General features: G+C 38.2%; 1 protein-coding gene across 2 annotated transcripts in view; it reads left to right on the forward strand.

Annotated features, from left to right (window-relative positions):
- Window positions 1-21002, forward strand: part of ITIH5 (inter-alpha-trypsin inhibitor heavy chain 5) — a 752947-nt gene that overhangs the window by 231106 nt on the left and 500839 nt on the right. For both annotated transcript variants that reach the window (XM_044088360.1, XM_044088361.1), the window contains exons 6-7: window positions 2983-3158; window positions 18742-18858. In XM_044088360.1, the coding sequence (XP_043944295.1) occupies window positions 2983-3158; window positions 18742-18858 (293 nt within the window). The remainder of the gene's footprint in view (window positions 1-2982; window positions 3159-18741; window positions 18859-21002) is intronic.

Raw genomic sequence — 21002 nt, forward strand, 5'->3', positions numbered from 1 at the left:
CTGTAGGTGTCACCACAGCAGATCTATGGTCCACAGAACAAGTGGCAGTGGAGTTTTACAGTGTCAAGTTGCCAATCCAGTGCACAACCTTTCTCAGAAGGCACATACATGCACACACTCACACCTTGGGCCAATTTAGAAAGTCCACCTGCAGCATAACTTGGGAATGTGGGAGGAGGCTGGAGCACCCAGAGAAAACTCATGCAAACACAGGGAAGACATGCAAACTCCACACAGAAGGCACCCAGCCTAGAATCAAACCGGAGAGCCTCTTGCCATGAGTCGACAGTGCTAATCACTGTACCACTGTACAGGGTTATTCTTCAGTTTGATGTTCTTAGAGTAAATTAGTTAACCAGAGTAATGTACACTGGCTGGCCTAAAATTAAGCATTTGTTCCTAGTAAGCATTATCAAGTTAGCATACAGATAAAATAAAAATAAAACTATTAATTCAGGCAGTTGTCAAACACAGTTACAACATAACAATCTGTGTAAAGGAATTTGAATTGTACCATAACCCCTGTCATGTACATTTTATATACCCTTATACTAATTATATAAACAAAGCCAGAAGAAGCAAACAGAAGACAATTAAGCAGACATGCTGTATTTACAAATAAGACAAAATTATGAATTGGTGACAGATATTAATAACTCATTGATTTAACTTTTACGTTTCTCAAAGTAAAATATTTCCACAGATGAAGAGATTATAAAAATGTCACAGAAATGCTTGTGCAATGACTTTAAATCAAATTAGAGGAAACATTTGCTTATAATTATTTTCATCATGCTGAGATGTCCAGGCTTGTAGAATACTGTGCATTTTTCAAATAAAAGCCGGAACTATAGTGCAATTCAGGATAGTACAATAAAAATGTAAGAGTAAGCAATAAAGACAGACTGTCATACACATCGTAACCATGGTCTTTCAAGCAATAGCATTAGTTATTGACAGTAAAACACTGTAGCTGAAATTAACTTGGTCAAGTTCGCACTTGAATTACATTCCAAGTTAAGAAATAATTGAGGCCTGCCTTCATGCCAACTTCTATACAACACATTTATGTATGCTACTTCTGAACTGCTGCTGTTATCCATATAAAATATCCTCTTATCTTTTTTTACTGTTATAAATACTGTAATTGTTATTTAACCCTCTCCAAGTCTAATTGTTCCCTTCCATCTCTTGGCAAAACCTTTCTGTTTGAGTTTTGGTATTTTATTTTAAAGTGTTCTTGCCTCCAAAACATATTGTTCCATTTCTTCTGTCTACAGTCATATAACAATATCTATGTATTCGGTTCATGTATATTGTTAAACTACTCATTTACATGAAAAAATGTTTTATATTTTGGGCACCTGTGTATTATGTCACATATTGCAACCAGCTAAAATTTAAGATGTATATGGCTTAACCAGAATACTGGAGTGAATTTTGAATAAAAACATGATTTGATTAGAGTATATCACTTCATCGAACTCACTAATCATCGGACACCTCTTTGTCGAACCCTATTTGTCGAATCTTCAGCCAATGAACGTTAATTTCAGCAAAACTATTTCCAGGGTAAGTAACCAGTGGGCCAACTTTCAAGCGCAACAAAAACAGAATATTTAAAACCACCCACCCCTAACTAAATACACCAACTCCGAGATCGCACTACAGTGGGGAAAAGGACAAATTCCCAATAACTGCCAATTTGTTACTTACCATGGGAAAAGGTTTGCCAAAACAATCATTCAACAAATGAAGACTTTGACAAATAGGGTTCGACAAAGAGGTGTTCTATAATTAGTGAGTTTGAAGAAGTGAAGTAGATCCTTTGATTATTCTTTTCTTAAGGAATGGTGGGTCTGAGTTCTTAAAGTCATTTGTTTTCATTTTTTATTATGAATTACTTTGGACTCCTGCCTCTCACTTAATCTCAGGTCTTCTGCTTTTCCAGATCCTGTTTGTCCATTTGTTTCACCTGTTGCTTCCCTATTTCTTGGTGTAATCCAGTGAGCAGAGGTCCCCCCAAGGAGAAGATCCTTAGGTGTTGATGACTGGAGGTGTGAAGAACTGAAAAGTTGATAACCTTCAGCCATCTCATGTGAGGTGGACTAACATTTCTTTGCTTTCTGCCATACTCTTACAGAACAGGCTTTTATGGCATGTGCATGCAGTGGGATCATTTGATTTGCTATGCATGTTCAAATACATGGTGCTGCAGCGGAGAATTTTCCAGCCATGCTGCCTGTTCCACCCAAACAGTTGATTTACGTTTTTTCTTGCATGGATAGACTCTTTCCAAAGGATGCAGGATGACACTTTACCAGGATTACCATAAACATTTTCCCAAAATTTCAGCTGTTTCTCCACCACTTTATTATATCTGTCCTTCCAGGTTGGATATCTTACATCTTCTATTATCATTCAAATCTAGGTGCCTGCCATGCTTTCAAGTTGAAATCCTTTCTGCATACTTGTTGACTTATCTGAACTCATACACTTGCTGTTCCGCTGAAGGTACTTTATAACTTCTTTTCTTTTCTTTTCATTTTTTTGTTCTATTTCTTCCTTTTCAATAGCAAATATTTTTTTTCACATCTTATCAGTCATGCTGAGTTCTGAGTAAATGCAGACTCTGTTTAAAACATATGCTTCATACTCTTACAGTCTGTGATAAACATATGAATGCTTGCATATATTTCCAGAGTTATAATTTGTAAAAAGTAAATGCATAAATATTCACGTATTTCACACACTAGAGGGATGCTACTGCAGTAGAATTTATTGTTTCAAAATTCTAAAAGTAAAAAATTGCAATGTTGCTGTGGTAGTCTGTTGCCATAAGTAATGCATATCTGTAAAATATTTTGTCTAATTCACTTTATTTTGAAAAGTTCAGACATGTTACAAATGGAACCAGTACTCCCACCTCTATGAACATAGATATAATATGAACTAAGCATTTCTTTTTTTTCTTTCCTTTAGATAAAGGCTCCCAGTCACCACCTGTAGCAACGAAGATTGATCAGACCAGAACGACAGCTAAAATTGTGTTTAAGCCCAGTATAGTCCAGCAAGCTAGTATAGACCGCAAAGGAATTCTGGGAGATTTTATTATTCGATATGATGTTAACAGGGAGCCAAGTGTTGGTGATGTTCAGGTAATTATACAAATGTGTCATGCACTTCTTCTCCTGAGAAATTTGTATATAGAGTACTAAAAGGACATAGTTCTCTCAAAGACCATTTAAATGATACCGCTTTATTCAGGGTGAGCATGTTGAATGGAGATTTCACTGCCATTGCTTTCCCGAAAGAGCTTTGTTCCTTCTATACGCCATGTAGAAGATAATACCCTGCACCATGTTTTATTGTAACTATCACTGAGGTAATTAAAAAATTATAAAGCAGTTTTAAGAAAGAACGTGTGGTGGCTTTGGTTGGTTGGTTTTATTTCGTTTAGTATATTATTTTTGGTGTTGTTTCATTTTCATTCATCGATTGATCATCTTACAAAAAAACAAACAAATTTGCTGTATTTTCGGTTACTGAGGTAATTAAACCTTGGCAAAACATATAAAATAAAAATATTAAAAGTTTGGTCATCTAGCCCCAACAGATACCTTTGATCAATTTATTTATATTTTATTTGCCTTCATTTACTGGGCAGAAAAATATGTCAGACAACTTTAGAAATGATAAGTCAGAATAGATCTAAGGTAGTTACCATAGTAACTGGAACTTAGGGCACACAAAGGGAAGTTAACATTTTTTTGAGAAAAAAAGAAAAGGCATAGGAAATGAGGAAAAGAGCAGAGCTATGGAACCAGATGGTAGAAAAGAGCAGAGATATTGAACCAGATGTTAGAAAAGAGCAGAGATGTTGAACCAGATGTTAGAAACAAGCAGAGATATTGAACCAGATGTTAGAAACGAGCAGAGATATTGAACCAGATGTTAGAAACGAGCAGAGATGTTGAACCAGATGTTAGAAACGAGCAGAGATATTGAACCAGATGTTAGAAACGAGCAGAGATATTGAACCAGATGTTAGAAAAGAGCAGAGCTATTGAACCAGATGTTAGAAAAGAGCAGAAATATTGAACCAGATGTTAGAAAAGAGCAGAGATATTGAACCAGATGTTAGATGGCCTATTTTTTTTTAATTGAAGTAAAGCACAGGGAAAGCGTCTATTAGTTGCAATATTAGCTGGGAATTAAGAAGGCAAAAGATGGTTCTTGAAGGAGTTGTTAGTGTGCCAGAGCTCATTATAAGGCACTTTTTATTGATTGATCTTGCTTAGTGTGTCGTCATTGTACTGTATCACAGGGACAGGTCTATTTAATCATGAAACAGTTTTTTTTTTATTTGTTTAAAGTTATTAATGTTAGATTTATTTTTAGTGTTATTTGGGAGCAAATTTCATTTTCTTGGCAAGACACTCTGTGTATAAAAAGTATCTGTATTAACTGAGTCACTTTTGGTGTATATCTATAGGTAACCAAGATTAGATTCCACTAACCTCAAGTGCTTGAATCAGAAGATGCTGATGAACAGAAAGTCAGTGACTGATTATTTCATTGAAAATCACTGCTGGTATGGTTTCTAAGTTTGCTTCAGGAGTGATTTATTTACTATGCGAGATGTCAACCTTCTTCATGTTTGTACAGCCACATAGCTGGTATATATAAGTAAAGGAAGTTTGGAGGTTTACCCTCCGCATGGGGGTTCAAGGAGATTTGCCATCCTTTTTGCGTTTTTGGTATTTCAGTCATTTATGTTCAGTGATGTGATTCCTCTGTGTCATGTCAAGTTAGGGTTTTATAATTAATATGATTTTGGGGTATAAATTTAATTTTTATTTGTGGATCCAAGCAACTTAGATGGACTGCATTTTTGAAGTAGGCTATTAATACCAAGACACTTGAATAGTTTGTTTAGTATATTAAGGATCATTTGAGCTGTGACCCAGTTAGCCCATATTTTAATTCAAAGTCATTGTGATTTCTTTAATGCACTACAATGGTATGTTCTACTTTACAGGCTTGAGGGAAGTTTAGCTGTTTTGCTATAGCATATTTGCAATTTATTTAAATGTGTTGCTGAGTGTTTGATTTGAAGAAGCTTACAGTGGGCTAGGTGTCAAAAGTGAGCTGTGGTTAGGAGGGCATAATTTATAAGATAAGGTTTGGCCCTGTAGAGTAGAGTAGAGCAAGCTTTTGGTCTGTTTCACTAACTATATAATCGATCCATTGGTTAAATTTTAGACTTTGGTGTATATTCAATGGTATTATTATACTGGAATATAATTTTCATGTTTTATCATTAATTTGTGTTGGGGGATTATTGTTTCAGTTTTTTCTTGTTTTTTTTTTTTTGGTGAGGTAGGTTTGAAGTTAATTTGTACAGTTCGCCAAACAAACCAGACTCACGATATGTATATTGTACAGTTTTTCCTTGTTTTTTAGGAGCACCTACTATAGATCAGATGAATGCTGTAAGTTCTCTGACAAAGATCACCATTAAACCATTGTAGTCATTAACCTAGTATCCAAATGAACTCCTACAAAAAATGATACAGATATACCAGAGTAAAATCAGTATTAAATAAGTTCATTTTTAACATGCAAAGAAACAACAACGTGCTGTTTGCATAAACTATATGCTACCTATAAAGACATAAAAGAAAGAAGAAATAACTATTGTTATTGCTTGACATACATTTGACTTGGAATCCATTTTTGCTTAGACTGCCAGATTCAGAAGCCAGACAAATGCCAGTCATTCCTAAATTTTCAACACATGCCAGCATTACTACTAATGCTAGAAGTATAGGTCCAATTATGTGAAGTTATGATAGGTCAAACTCCAGTGCATCCTTGGACTGCAGTCGTATATTTTAAATATTCCTTTCTCTCTCTCTCTCTCTGGGGAAACTGTCACAGTAGTCAACTCAGGAACACATTCATTTAGATCATCTCCACTAAGGTTGTCATTCAAGATACATAGTATAAAAGTTTACATCCATCCTATTCTATTTTCCTGACATTAGGACTTTTTCTAGGCAAAAATTATTAATCTATAATATAGTCATTTTGGTTGAATACAGGTTACTGTAATAATCCATTAATTCATAATATCTAGGTAAGTGGAATATCAAGATGTTTACTCAGAATCCCAGTAGAGGCTAATCCGACCATCTCTTCAACAGCTGCCATAACAATCCATCTCCTAGATACCAGCTTGTAATGCTTGTTCTATGGTTCACAGGTGTAGACTGGGCTAAAGACCACTAGAGCCCTTATAAGCCTAGCCATGCAACCCAAATGAGACCGACAAATTTGATTGATATATCTGGTGAGTTACTGACTGTCTCTGTCCATCAGAAACATACCCATCCATTGGTTCAAGTTGTGCTTAAAAAGGGATAGGGAAGACCTCTGCTTCATATGTATGGGGAGCCTGTTCCAGAGAATGGGAGTTCTCTGAAAATGTATCTGTCTCTCCAACATGTCCTATTTATGTCGAAAGCAAACTACATATCTTTTAATCTAGTACTTCTGATGCTGTTTGTTTTGTGGATGTGCAAACATTTAATCAAAACAGGGTCCAGGGATGCTTCTAAGCCAGGCAAAGATCACCTCTCAGAAATCTATACAGTACTGAGTAAAGAGAGGGCTTTGAGGCAATTAGCATAGGTCATTCTGTTTACTCTTGGTATTCTTTTTCTGAGGAACTTTTGTGGACATTCTAGTTGCTGCATGTGTAGGGGCTTTATAGTCTATGATGCCTCTGATGAGGGCTGACTGCACTGGTATAATGACCTCTCTGGGCCTAGATACCATAGCCCTTGTTTATAAGTTAAGCAACATACAAGGATTTTCTTATTATCTTGGACACATGCTAGTCAAAGGCTAGATTACTATATACATGAGTTCCTAGATCCCTAACTAATAATGTAACTTTGAAGGGTATGTGATGGTATAGTGCAGCTATTGCACTCATATCATTCATCAACATAGTCTCCCTAGCTCGTGATAACAATAAACTTGTCTCATGCCTATTCCTTGACCTTTCTAAAGCCTTTGACACTGTCTCTCACCCACTCCTTCTAGATAAACTCACTAACTTACATTTCTCTCCCCCTACTATCTCCTGATTCTCCAGCTAGTTAAATGGCTCTCTGCACTATCCTCCCCTCTCACTGTACAAATGGGAGTCCCCCAAGGGTCCAGACTTGGACCACTACTCTTTAATATTTTCACCAACTTGCTCTACTCCTCTTGTCCCCAATCATCTCTTGTGCAATATGCTGATGACTCAACTGTTATAACCATTGCTGACAACCCAACTGACCCCCACTCAACTACCCAGGCATCCTTCCACACCATTGCGACTTGGCTTAGTGATAACAAACTAATACTTAATCCAAAAAAACTAAGCTCCTACTCTTCCTCCCTAAAAACATCACCACACTCAAAAGTACATTTATCATCTTATCCTGCAACAACACTATCATCTCAGCTGAATCTAGTACTAAATTGCTAGGTGTTACAATAGATGTTCAGCTTAAGTGTGATCTCCATATTACTAACTCAGTAAAAAGAACTCATCAGAAACTTGGACACCTTTTCCGTAGCAAGAAATACTTAACTAACACTGCCCGAATAACTCTCTCCCAGGCTTTATTACTCCCAACACTCCTGTACAGCTGCCACATATTCACAAACCTAAATTCTACACTTATTTCCAAGCTTGAAACTACCTATAATAAGATTGCCAGATTTGCAGCTAACCAAACCTATAGGTCATACCACTGCTTAGCACTACAGCAACTAGGCTAGCTAGAATTCCCTCAGCTGCTCCAACTATACTAACTACAAATCATCCACTCTATCCTCTGTCTACCCTCCTTCTGCCCCAGACTCTCCACTATCATATCCAAATATTCCCCTGCTAGGATACTACGTAGCTCAAATCAAGAATTATTAGACATCTACAAACCCAAAACCAAAATAGGCTGCCTTCTCGATAACTATAACCCAGCTACATCCTGAAACCAACTCCCCTTGGAAATAAAATCCCTCCAGCATAGCAAAAGTTTCAAATTAGCCACATGGAAATACTTAAAAACAAAGTGGTCTTGCCACTGTAGCCAACCACCTGAAACCACCATCCTTTCACCTATTTCACCACCTCACTCTTAATGTATCTCTAACACTATTCCCCTGCCTCTTCTACCTCTTCCCTTCCTCTTTCTCCAACTATGTAGAAAGGCCAGAGGAGAGGTACCAGAGAAAAAAAGTATGCATTGCAGCAGTTTCTCTTTTTGTATTCTACATGTTTCCTTTTCCTTTAGTGAGTAGTGGAGGTATCTTTCTCCAACTACTCTTAATTCTTACAGTCTCAAAACAACCTACTTGTCTAGTCTGTCTCCTATACTGTACCTCCCCTACATCTCCTACTAGCAATTCTTACTTTCCTTTCTTGTTTCCAAACTCCTGTACAACTAGATCCTACCCACGTTAAATAAGCATCTGCCTAACTATTAACTCATTTTGCTCTAAGCAGCTTAAATAATATTATAACTAGTCACATTTTCTTCTGTTAATTGTTTAAAACCTTGTTTGTAACAACTCACATACTTGTGTGCCAATTGTTAATACTCTGTATAATTGAATTGCCTGAGGAGCTTTTTTTTCTCTCCAGGTCTCTGCTTGTAAGATCCTATAGCTGATTGTTACTACTATGTTACTAAATTTAATAAATTGTTTTCTAGTCCTGAGGAGCTTTTCTCCCCAGGTCTTTGCTGAAAATTAGCCAAAAGCTCAACCAGACTAACCCGGTTAACAAATGTAAAATAAATAAATAAAAATAAATAAAATGACATAGTTATCTAGGGTGGTAGACTTCTCAAAAGGTATAATAATGCATTTCTCGTTATTGAATTTTAAGCCATGGCTTTGGCACCAAGCATTTGTCTGTATTAGACCTTCTTAAAGGTGTTCTCATCTTGGAGGATTCAATAATTGATCCCAGTTATCTGCGAACTTCATCAGCCAAAGGAATTTGACATTGACTTTGACATCTGAGAAGTAGAAGCCAAAGATGAGTGGGCCCAGTAGAGAACCCTGGGGGAATCCACTGGTGACCGGCCTCTTTGTGGTGGTAGCCTCACCGATTTTAACCTCCTGGATCCTATCTGTGAGCCAGCTAGCTATCCATCATGTTGTAAAGGGTTTATATATAGTTCCATAAGTTTGTTGACAATGCCAAAGTGGGGTATTGTATCAAATGCTTTAGTCAGATCTATTTTGGTAGCATTCACTATCCATTGCCTTAGGGACCTTTTTAAAGAAGTTCACCAGATTCAGTAATCATGACTTTCCTTTGACAAATCCAAACTGTCATGGCTTTAGCTATGTCTTTGTTGATAATTTCCATGGTGATTCTTTCCATGGCTTTGCAAATAAGACTAGTAGAGTAATCGGTTTGTAGTTTCACGTATCTGTTGAAGGTCCTCCCTAATGAAGGGGGATGACCATTGTAGTCCGCCATTCATGTGGCACAAAACCTGTTTGTAAGTACAGACCATGTCACTGCTTCACATATAGCATTGGTTGAGACTTGAACAAAGCAGTGATAGCAGCTAAGCTTCTTGCAGAATTGGCCTTGATGAAATATTTACTCACAGAATCCTAACAAAACTTTGTAACAATCATTACATTCAAATCTTTATATACAAGCTTAATTATATCAATTATCTCAAAAGATACTAGCCTGACTTTCAAAATGATATAGAGTTAACCTAGCATTCAAGCCATGGTGTTGTCTGCTTTTAATGTACATTATTAAGTGGCTTTCACATTTAACAGTATGATTTCTAAGCTGCCCACCTCCATTTTTATAAACATTATTTCAAACCTTGAAATTTAAAACCATGTGATGAATTCCATCCAAACCATTATTCTGGATATTCTTCCTTATATCTTTATCCAATGAATTGTCCTGATTGTTATTTAATATGATCCAGCCTTGTTCACAGCATAAAAACATACCTTTATCTTCCTACATGGAATGACTTTTACTAATGTGGCCTACACACAGTATTCTGAGATGAAGAAGTGAACAACTATCTGAAGTATCTCATTTTTCAATAAATGGATACTGAAAATTGTCTGTTTTCAAAATAAACTTCAAACAGTTTCTTAATAGGGTTGTGCCTGAAATACTGGGACTCATTTTCCTTTAATATTGTTTAGGGGTACTAAATTCTGAACTTATAGGTGTTGCAATCTTTGAAAGTGGCTTTGTGGCAACCCCACATATTTCCCCACAATATAATCTTTTCTGAATATATCCAATTATCTATAAATATCCTGAGTATCTATGGCAAATGTCTTTTTCATCCTTATATTGTCAACACCTTGATTTGTTCTTACCTCTTCTATCTGGTTAGGTCTCAGCCATTCATTTTCTGAATCTGACTTTCATTCTGGTAAGTCCTTTCTAACAAATAATTTGTGTAGTTGCCACCAGAAGTGTAACTAGGTCATTTGGTGCAATGTTTACATCCCCAAACAGGTGCATCCACAACTCAAAGTTTTCCCAAAACCCTGAGGACCAAAAAAAATCTTTCAAAGTAAAACACAAAAAAGGGGATTTACACTCCTGAAACTTTAGCAAACTTCTTGCTACAACTGCAACAAGCAACTAGCTGTACTTATATCCTACACTGAGAACTTCAGTCATGACCGCAAATACAGTAGCAACATTGATTTATGAAACTGTGATATCCTTGTGGCTTCATAAATCAATATCAGCACTATACTCGCACTCCCACAAAAAGTACTTTGATGTGCTGAATGTTCGCTCTGTAGAGCATTCGCTATTGTGATGATTCGATCACATAATATAGAGCCACCTTTACATGTATCTCTGAAAGTTCAGGATATCAGAAACAGGTAAAGAATCCCTTCCTCTGTTTCTTTTAAAGATAATGAAGAATTTTACATGTCTCCATATAGCTTCTCCTCCATCCCCGTAGTTCCTTGCAATGAGCAGGTTCTTCTCCTAAAGACCTCTCCTTTGTAGAAACCATAATTCTGTGGGATTGATCTTCAATTGACCTGTGAAGTATTTCCTCGTCATTATATAAAAAATTATAGAAAGATGATGAGGTTCTCAGATATAGAATGAACAGCTCCTTCATTTTATAATACTTTTCAGGACATTTTGAAGATAATAATAATAATCACAAATTAGATCCTGTGATAATCCCACTGCCATTTCTTTGTCAATATCGAATCAAAGTACTACAGCCTTTTCTTTTTAGAGTTTTTGTAAAATGACAAAGAATCAACAGTACTCGATAAGAAGTGTACATAGCTGGAATTAGCTACTAGGGTATTAAATTATTTAACCCATATGGCTTCATCTCAAAATATTTATTCACATGCAGTGGCTAGGTTTGTAATCCAGGAGTTTAGCCTATATTCCCAGTTACCCTCAAGCACTATCTAATTAAGTAAATTGCTCAAGGTCACAGAGTACCACAGGAACTTCATTGTGCCCTCTATGCCAATTATATTGTCAAACTAAACATGGAAAGGGCTTCCCAAACTTTTTTTTTCATATTCTGAACTTTCATAGAAACATAAAGGTATGCATCCCTACATGCTAAATTTTCACTGACATTGGCTTTATGAAAGAAGCACCATAGGTATTTCGGAACAAACTCAGTATATTTCTGTATTTATCAAGTAAGTGCACTGTTAACAGCTTAGTTAAACCTTTTTAAAGTGAATAAAACATGGCGTTACTCTGTTGAAGGAAGTATACCTATGATGTTGTACATGCTATGTATAAGGAATCTATGTCAGGCGTTTTTCTGAGAGGGCTTGTACGGCTTTTAACAAGTGAGTGCACTAAGGTCTTCTAAAGAAAAGTATAGTCCCTGTATCCCCTTTATAGGGAAGAAACTTCCTCTCAGCAGTCTAGAAGATAAAGATAGAATGAAGAGGAGATTAATTAAAACCCAAATTCAGGAAGGAATAGCAGATATACCCGACATTCTCCAAATGACTACAAACTTGTACTCCCCGTCCACAAAAAAAAAAAAACAGTGTCCAGGAACTAGCTTTCAGATTTTTCCATTTTCCGTGTAGGAAATAACCACAAATAAGTGAGTCTTACAAATAATGGAAATTATACAGGACAATGAAATAGCTTGTTCCACGGACATTACCATAGTCATATATACCAACAATTAAGTGAATGGATCAGACACTTCTGAAAGAGGTAATATAAAGAGAATTCTCCTTTTTAAAGACAAGGATTATACATCAATGATTTCTTTTTCCCAAGAAAAAGAAATTACAGGAGCTAGTGTTTTCAAATTTTGTGAACCCCTCATAACCATTTCCCTATCTGGGCAACTACCTAAAAGTGGCAAGGACTAGAAAGCTATTATTGCAGCACATAAATCGGACAGTTTTTGAAAACAACAAAAAGTCATTCCTGACTCCTTTAAATTCACAATAACGTTTTAATTTAGTCACACAATTTCTCATGAACAAGCTATTACATCAGCACAGTTTCAGTAAGCCTGAAGTATATATCAAATAAGGCTTACCTACCCTTGATAGAGTGTAAACTGGACAAGGTTTCATCTTATCAAGTAAACTTTCCCTGTCCTCAACTTCCTAATTGCTGTTCTTAGTAAGAAATCACTGTTGGTATGATTTCTAAATGTAGATAAACAGTGATTCAAAGTATTTTAGATGTTGCGTCTTTTTCTCTGTGGGTGTGCAGTCATGTATATGTAAGTAATGCACATGTGGTGTGAATTGTACCACATGGGGGTGTTGCATCCTTACAAAAATATTGTTATTCATTGTATTTATCTAGTTAAAACTTCAGCCAGCTTGTTTCGTATGAGTGTAGCTTTGGCAAATGGTGCACCCTTCCTGTACCTTATGCAAGGCTATAGAGGAAGAATACATAATGTAGCCTCAAAAATTCTGGAAACTATCTAGAGTTGATGGAGATGATGATTCAAGTTCCCAAATATGTAAGAAAGAAGTCATATTGTAGACAGATTTAAATAGATTCTACACACTAGAGACCTTTCCCCTCAAACAAGTGTTTAATGTGCATTACCATTCTCTTTGGATTGTGTTTGGGGGGGTCATTTTATCAAACTCTCAGTCCATGGCAGCCAGACTCAGCAATAATTCTCAGCCTGAAAGAAATTAAAGTAATCTTGAGAGCCCTTAACAGCTTTCAGGAAAACTTTCTCCCAAAACATTCATAAATCAGTACAGACAATGTTATAGTACTGTTATACAGACATAAGCATGGAGGATCCACACCTTTTCAACTTTTAAGAGTTGTTTTTGATTTGGAAATGGGCTTTATAACATCATATGCAACTATCAGCAGTATATCATCTGCATCTGTAGAAATAATACATGCAGAAGTGTGACTGACTCCAAATACCCAAACTGGATTCAATGATATTTTAGTTCATGATATTAGATACTATAATAAGCTGTCCTTGCCATGGACTCAGACTTGACAGCATTCTTTTCGTCATGCCCAACATAACCACGGTTTCTTCATTTAAAGACCTGACCATTTTCCTCTGTGTCTCATGCCACTACAGAAGTTCCTACCAATATAGCAACATGATAAGGAAGGATATCCAGTCTTAATTTTTTTTTTTTGTCTTTTAAGGTTCATAGGTTCATAGGTAGGTAACAGGCTATCGGCCCAAGGGCCTACACAAGCCTAGCCAACAAGGATCCCTGGCTTATGCCACCCAAGAAAGTTATTTTCCTGTGCCACTGACGAGCAGAGACACAGAACTGATCCCCAGGATGTATTTCCTATTTCCCATCCACTCATCAAGATTTTTCTTGAAGAGTGCTAATGAAGAACTTTGCTTGACATAGATGGGTAGCCTGTTCCAGAGTATGGGAAGTCTCTGGGATAGGAATCTATCCCTCCAGCATGTCCTGTTTATTGTGGTGACAAAGTTTAAGTCCCTAGAGCGTGTAGCTCGGAGGGATTGGGATTTCTTTAGGTGTAGCATGTTCAACAGCTCTGGGTTTGACATAGCTTTATATGTTAGGTAGAGATCACCTCTAAGTAGGCGATATGCTACGGAGTAAAGCTGGAGTTTTTTGAGGCGGTCACTGTAGGGCATTTGTTTGAGTCCAGTAATCCTCTTTGTGAGGTACTTCTGTGGCCTTTCCAGCTGCTGCAGATGTCTTGTGAGGTAGATTCCAAAAGGGGCATTGTACTCTATAATGGGTCTAATGAGTGTTGAATAGAGAGGAACAATGACCTCTTTTTTCCTGGATGAGAACCCTTTTATGATGAGGTGTGCCACGTAGAAGGACTTCCTGACTACTGTGGCGATGTGACTATCAAAGGAGAGACTACTGTCCACCTGGGTACCAAGGTCTCTTATCACGCATTCTGTGTTAAGTAGATTGCTGCCTATGTGGTAGTTCATGGGTACAGAGTTTTTACCAAAGGGGATGACACTGCACTTTTTGGAATTGAGCTTGAGGCCATGGCTCTGACACCAGGCATCTGTCTCAGAGAGGCCCTTCTGTAGGATGTTCACATCATTTGGGGACTTGACTATGGCTCCTAGTTTGCAGTCATCTGGAAACTTCGTTAGCCAGAGTCCTTCTGTGTTAGCCTGTACTTCAGAGAAGTAAATACCAAACAGGAGCAGTCCCAGGACAGAACCCTGTGGTACTCCACTTGTCACTGGTTTGAGGTCAGATTTGGAGTCTGCAACTTTTACAGTGTGGGTTCTGTCAGTGAGCCAGTTGGCAACCCATCTTGTGACGTAGGGATTTATGCCTAGTTTATTGAGTTTAGCTATAATTTCAGAATGGGGGATGGTGTCGAAAGCCTTGGTGAGGTCAAGATAGGCTGTGTGAACCACTTTACCCTCATCTACAGCTTTGGTGACTGCCTCAAAGAAGTTGATCAGGTTCAGAAGGCATGATCTGCCTTTCACAAACCTGAACTGGGTGGGATCCAGAGTTTGGAGGTTACCAATGTCTTTGTTTATGAGTTCCATGATGATACATTCCATGGCTTTACAGACCAGGCTCGTCAGGCTAATAGGTCTATAGTTCCCAGGATCAGTGGTGGCTCCCCCTTTGTGGAGTGGGATAACTGTTGCTGTGTGCCATTCAGTGGGCACAAAGCCTGATGCGAGGCAATTATTGAACATGGTGCATAAGTGGGGAGCCAGTTCATTCTGAAGTTTGTGTAAAATGCAGCCTGCGATGTTGTCCGGTCCCATGGATGCTGTGTTTTTGGCTTTAGAGAGTGCAGCTTTCACCTGCGTAGTTGTGATTACAGGGACTCTGCATTCTTCCCTCTATAGATATGGGCCCTTTAGGGGGGGGGGGTAAAGTTAGCACTGAACCTATCTGCCAGGATGTTGGCAGTATCAGTTGGTTCTGTAATTGTCATGCCTTTGTGCTGTAACTCAGAGCAGATCTGGGTGTTGCCATTGAGATTCTTAACATAGCTATAGAATGCTTTGTGGTTGTCCGTGGAATTAGTGGCAATTTTATTTTCGTAGCTAGGTTTGGAGGATCTTATAAGGGATCTCAGCTTCTTTCTGAGGCTGACCAGGGAGCTCCTCCACTCATGGGATTTTACTCTCTTTTGCAACAGTTTCTTCCTTTTGTTGTACAGTTTGTTTATGGCAGGGGACCACCAGATTGGCTTCCTTTTTTGGAGGATAGCATCTTGGTTCTGTTTGGGATACTACGATCCATGCACTCATGTAGGTGCTTATAGAGCGCATTTGTGTAGGATTCAGCAGTTGTAACTGTATTGTCCATCTGCATGGGTGTCATGAAGTTCACTACTTCTGTCTTAAGAAGCATGAAGTTGGCTTTGGAGAAACTTCTTACTGTGGTTTCCTTAATTGGGGGTGGGGGTGGGATGTGGATATCAAGGGTGATTAGCTTATGGTCGGATCGGACCAGCAAGGAGTTGACTTCAGGTGTGGAACACCGGTCACTCATGTTGGTAATGACTAGGTCTAGTATATTGTTGCCCCTGGTGGGGATGTGGATAAGTTGATCAAGGGCATTGGAGTTTGTGAATTCCAGAAAGCATTGCACTAAGGAGTTGGTACATGAGTAGTTTTCCCAGTTAATGGTGGGGTAGTTGAAGTCGCCCATTATTTGAGTGTTTGGTTGAACCCTAATATTTTCCAGTACATCAAGAAAAGAGGAGTGGGAATCCTGGGGCATGGTGGGGGATCTGTAGCAAGCTACATTTTGGATTGCAGTTTTGCCAAGAGTTAGTTGCACCTGGATAACCTCGGATGCATTATGCTGAGCAACTAGCCTGGAGGTGTGGATATCCTTAATGAATATGGACACCCCCCCACCTTTGTTGTTTCGGTCCAGGTTAGATGGCCGAAAAGTGTGGTATGAGTTATAGCCTGGTTGTGCAGGGGTGCTCTCTGGAGCCTTGAACCAGGTCTCAGTCACTGCGCAGATATCAATGTTCTCCATTTTAAGGAGTGCCTCGAGTGAGTGCATTTTGAAATTTAGACTTCTAGCATTGAGTAGCATTACCCCCAGTTTTTGCTTGCCTGTTCCTGCTATGGTGGTGAATTTGTTACTTGAACCTGCCTAAAAAAGCCACTATAGGGGCAGCAAGATCCTTAGCCAGTATCCAGAATTCTAGGGGCAACAGGTGCAGGCCATCTGTGGCAGAGCATCGTGGTCTGTCGGCCATGTCATCCCAAGCAGACAGATACTGGATCCCCTTTGAATGACACCAGAAGCTTAGCCAATTGTTGAAATCAATCATTTTGTCCTTGTACTGTGGTATCATTCTGGGCGATGGCAGAATGCTACTCAGGGCTAGGGTCATACCTGCCTGGGCTACAAGATCGCAGAGCTCTTCCATGTCTCTTTTCATGTAGTCCAGGGAGGTATGTCTCAGGTCATTCACACCAACATGGACAATGACAGAGTCATATTTGTACTTGTTGTGGAGTGACCTGAGTGCGTGGGTTATGTGGTGGATCCTGGCACCCGACAGGCAGCTGACAGTAACCTTCTCCTTGTTTAGCCTGGTGAGTGGGACATCAGTGTGCCTGACTATAGAGTCACCTATGACTAGTGTGTTGGGTATGTTGTTTTGCCTTATTGGCTGTGTTTGAGTGGCACACTGAATCTGTGGGCTATGTGTCATTTGGGTTGTGTGGGGGATGGAGGTTGCTTTTGTTTCTGCTTTGGAGGTCTCTGTTGCTTAGGCAGATTGTTATTGAGAGCCTCTGCGAATGTTTTTGAGTTTCAATGTGTGGATTTTGGTGGTGTAGACATAGTGAGACTATGTGATGAGTGTGGTGTGGTGCAAGTGTTTACCTTCTCCTATTGACTGTCAAGTTCAGTCTTGATTGGAGAGAGCTTTACCTTCAGTTTGGCTAGATAAATGCATCTCTCACAGGTTGTAGTGTTGCGTGGTAGGAGGAGAAGGTTGTCTGTGTACATGAGGCAATTTCTACATTGCCTCAAGATGCCCAGATTCATCAGATAGACAGGTGAGAACACTGGGAGCTGGCCCTTGGACATGCCTGAATAAAAAACTAATTTCCTTTTCCTTTAGGTAATGAGGAAGACTGAGTGCTATAGTAATTAGTAGCTTATTTAGTGCTTACAAGTTCTGAGTATGAATAAGCAAATTTAAGTGCTAAAACTAAGAATCTGTATCTGCAAGGATTTATGCTTTTTGCCTTTGGCCTCCTTCATGAATGATGTTGGTCAATTATTGATGATGTCACTCACCTTGTTAACAAGCATCAAATAGACAGTGCAAGACTGAGTTTTTTGCTCATGTACTACCTTATCTATTGAACAAATACCTCATAGTGTAATTTATGCATTTGGAAGAGCAGATTGGCATAATTTCTAAGTGTCAAAATGTTTAAATGAGTAAAGATTGCTTCAGGCCTTTGACAGGTCACACTTGTATGAGTATGGGATGGTGTGAAGCAAGTATGCTTCTTATTAAATTAAGCATCATTGTTTTATCTATTTGTGTACAGCTATAATATATATATATATATATATATATATATATATATATATATATATATATCTTGTATTGTATTATGCATTAAGAGCCTAAAAAAATAAATAGGAGGAGCTACAACATCATTACAGCTTGTCATTGAATGATTTTTACTCTACAATTTATTACATCTTATATGCCATGAGGCACTGTTTACCTAATATATATTTTAAGAGCAGGGCATGTTATTTTTATAGTAATATTACTGAGATAACTGTCACCTAATAGTAAAATACATAGCAAATAAATATTTCGTAAGTAAAACAATATTTCACAGAAGACAATGCTTATTACATTGAATACAGTTACAGAAGTATTGTTAAGAGTAATGTTCCAATGAAAAAAGACAATACACATCTTACAACAACAACCACTTGTTCTTTATGCCCACACTATTAGCCTCTTAATCATGCAAGTCTAAAAATAAATCCAAAGCCTCAAATTACTTTTATGCAAAATAATGACATTTGTAAATTGTATGCAGTAAGGAATTTGTTTTCACTGAACATAGGCTATTGTCTTATGATTTCCATGTTTAAATATATAAAGTGACATTAAATTATAAAATGGTCATGGTTTTAAGTGTAATATTTTTTCCTTCTATCGTTCAGGCTATGAATGGATTTTTTGTGCATTATTTTGCCCCTAAAGACCTCACCCCTGTTCCAAAGAATGTAGTGTTTGTGATTGACAACAGTGCATCCATGCTGGGACTGAAAATTAAACAGGTAAGAGCAGTCATGTGGCTGTACATATTTATATTTTCAGATAAAATGCACAAGTATGTAAGTATTAAATGACTGTTTTTATTTAACCTTTTGTTGACTTGGTTAGCCACAATAGGCATGCAGCTTCTGCCCAGGTATGACCTGAAGTGGTATTTATACTTGTCTTCGGGCTTTTCCTGGTTAGGGGTCGCCACAGTGGAAGTCCGGTCTGCTAATGATTGGCAGTGGATTTTTATGCTGCCAAGTTGCCAGCCCGATGTCCAGCTTTCAAAGAAGGCACATCCATTCACGCATGCACCTACCTGCATGTCTTTATACATCACTCGACCTTGGAGAGGACATGCAGACTCCACACAGAAGGCGCTCCAGCCGAGAATCAAACAGGAGAACCTCTAGCTGTGAGGCGACAATGCAAACCACTGCACCACTGCGGCTAGGGGAAATTTTGATGGGGCATCAGGAAACTTCCCTTACTGTTAGGTGCTGTTGGATCTTTTACATTCACCTGAGCTGCTACCAACTCAGGCAGAAGTGGCCTTGGCTTAATGTCTCATCCAAAGGATAACTCACTCAGGAGTGCAGTACCCTTCTTATGCTGCATTGCACTGTCAGCAGTACATCTATGTGGTGTGGGAACAGAACCCACAGCCGTATGCACCAAAGGTGAGCATAGAAGTTGTTGCACCACTGACACTGTTGGTAAGTGGTGGCTAAAATATTAGACTAAACACACTACATAACAGTGCACTAGCATTGTAGTGATACTTTGATTGGTAGTTAAGGTTATTAATGACATATAATGTATATTAAACTCATCTTTTATACCCAGACTACTTATTAACATATAAAAAAGGAGTACCAGGACTTATCCACACTTCTATGGATTTGAGTGCTGAATTCCAAGAGGTAACTTTACCGACTCACTACTCAACATAAAGCTATATGTGGTTAAGTCTTTGAACTCATTTCTTAGTTTTCATTGCCTGAATGACCTAACGAGTCTATATTATAAACCCAAAAACCCTTTTGAATGAATACTACAACAGCGACACATATAGCCCGAACCACAAATACGCCGAAACCCCTAAAGCTCGAAATTTTAAATCTCGAATCATCATAGTCGGCCAACCCCACCGCCCACTACATACTACCTACCCAAACATAATAAATAAATCACATACGTACACTAACCAAACCCTACTTCTAACCGTACACTAAACCTTACATACATTACTATATATGCAGTTACCTTAACCCGCACCCTAACCCTAAGGCCGGTAACTATCGCACACTTACCCTATGGAGCTATACCCAAACAAAACAAATAATCCACACACATACACTTAACAAAACCCTACTTCTAACCCTACACTAAACCTTACATACATTACCTATCTATGCACTTACCTTAACCCGCACCCTAACCCTAAGGTCGGTAACTATCGCACACTTACCCTACAGCGCTATACCCAAACAAAACAAATAATCCGCACACATACACGTAACAAAACCCTACTTCTAACCCTACACTAAACCTTACATACATTACCTATCTATGCACTTACCTTAACCCGCACCCTAACCCTAAGGTCCGTAACTATCGCACACTTACCTTACTTAGCTATACCGCAGACAGGCCAACCATAACAAATAGGCATTTCGACTTTCGCGGTTTTGAACGTTCACCATTTCCGTAGTTCGCAATATGTGTCGCTCTTTTCAGATTCACTCAAACAGATCCTCGGTCTTCTGATATAGACCCTGACCTAACATAAGAAGAGTGCAGTAAATGGTTTCACTTTTAAAGGAAGTTCCTGCCAGCGTGTTTGTGTGGAGGAATTTCCATTTCACTTTTCATTACCTCTGCTTTCCTGTTTGAATAAATGAAAGACATTAACTGCTGTAATGATGCTGAAAGCTATGAATTGTATTTGTTGCGGAAACTGCAATATGTACTCTTTGGATTTTTATGATCTGCCTTTACATTTGCAATTTTCCCAAATCCTCTTGCTGTTGCTATAGAAACTTAAGTGACATGTATAGCCTGTTCACTATACTAAAAAATAATATATATACAGGTATATCCCATTCTGTTCTGACTGATTAGAATGTGTCTTGTGATCTAAGTGCTTTCTAAAGATAGA

Source organism: Protopterus annectens, chromosome 11.part0 (genome assembly GCF_019279795.1).
Source record: "Protopterus annectens isolate FY-2018-M chromosome 11.part0, PAN1.0, whole genome shotgun sequence".
Lineage (NCBI taxonomy): Eukaryota > Metazoa > Chordata > Ceratodontiformes > Protopteridae > Protopterus > Protopterus annectens.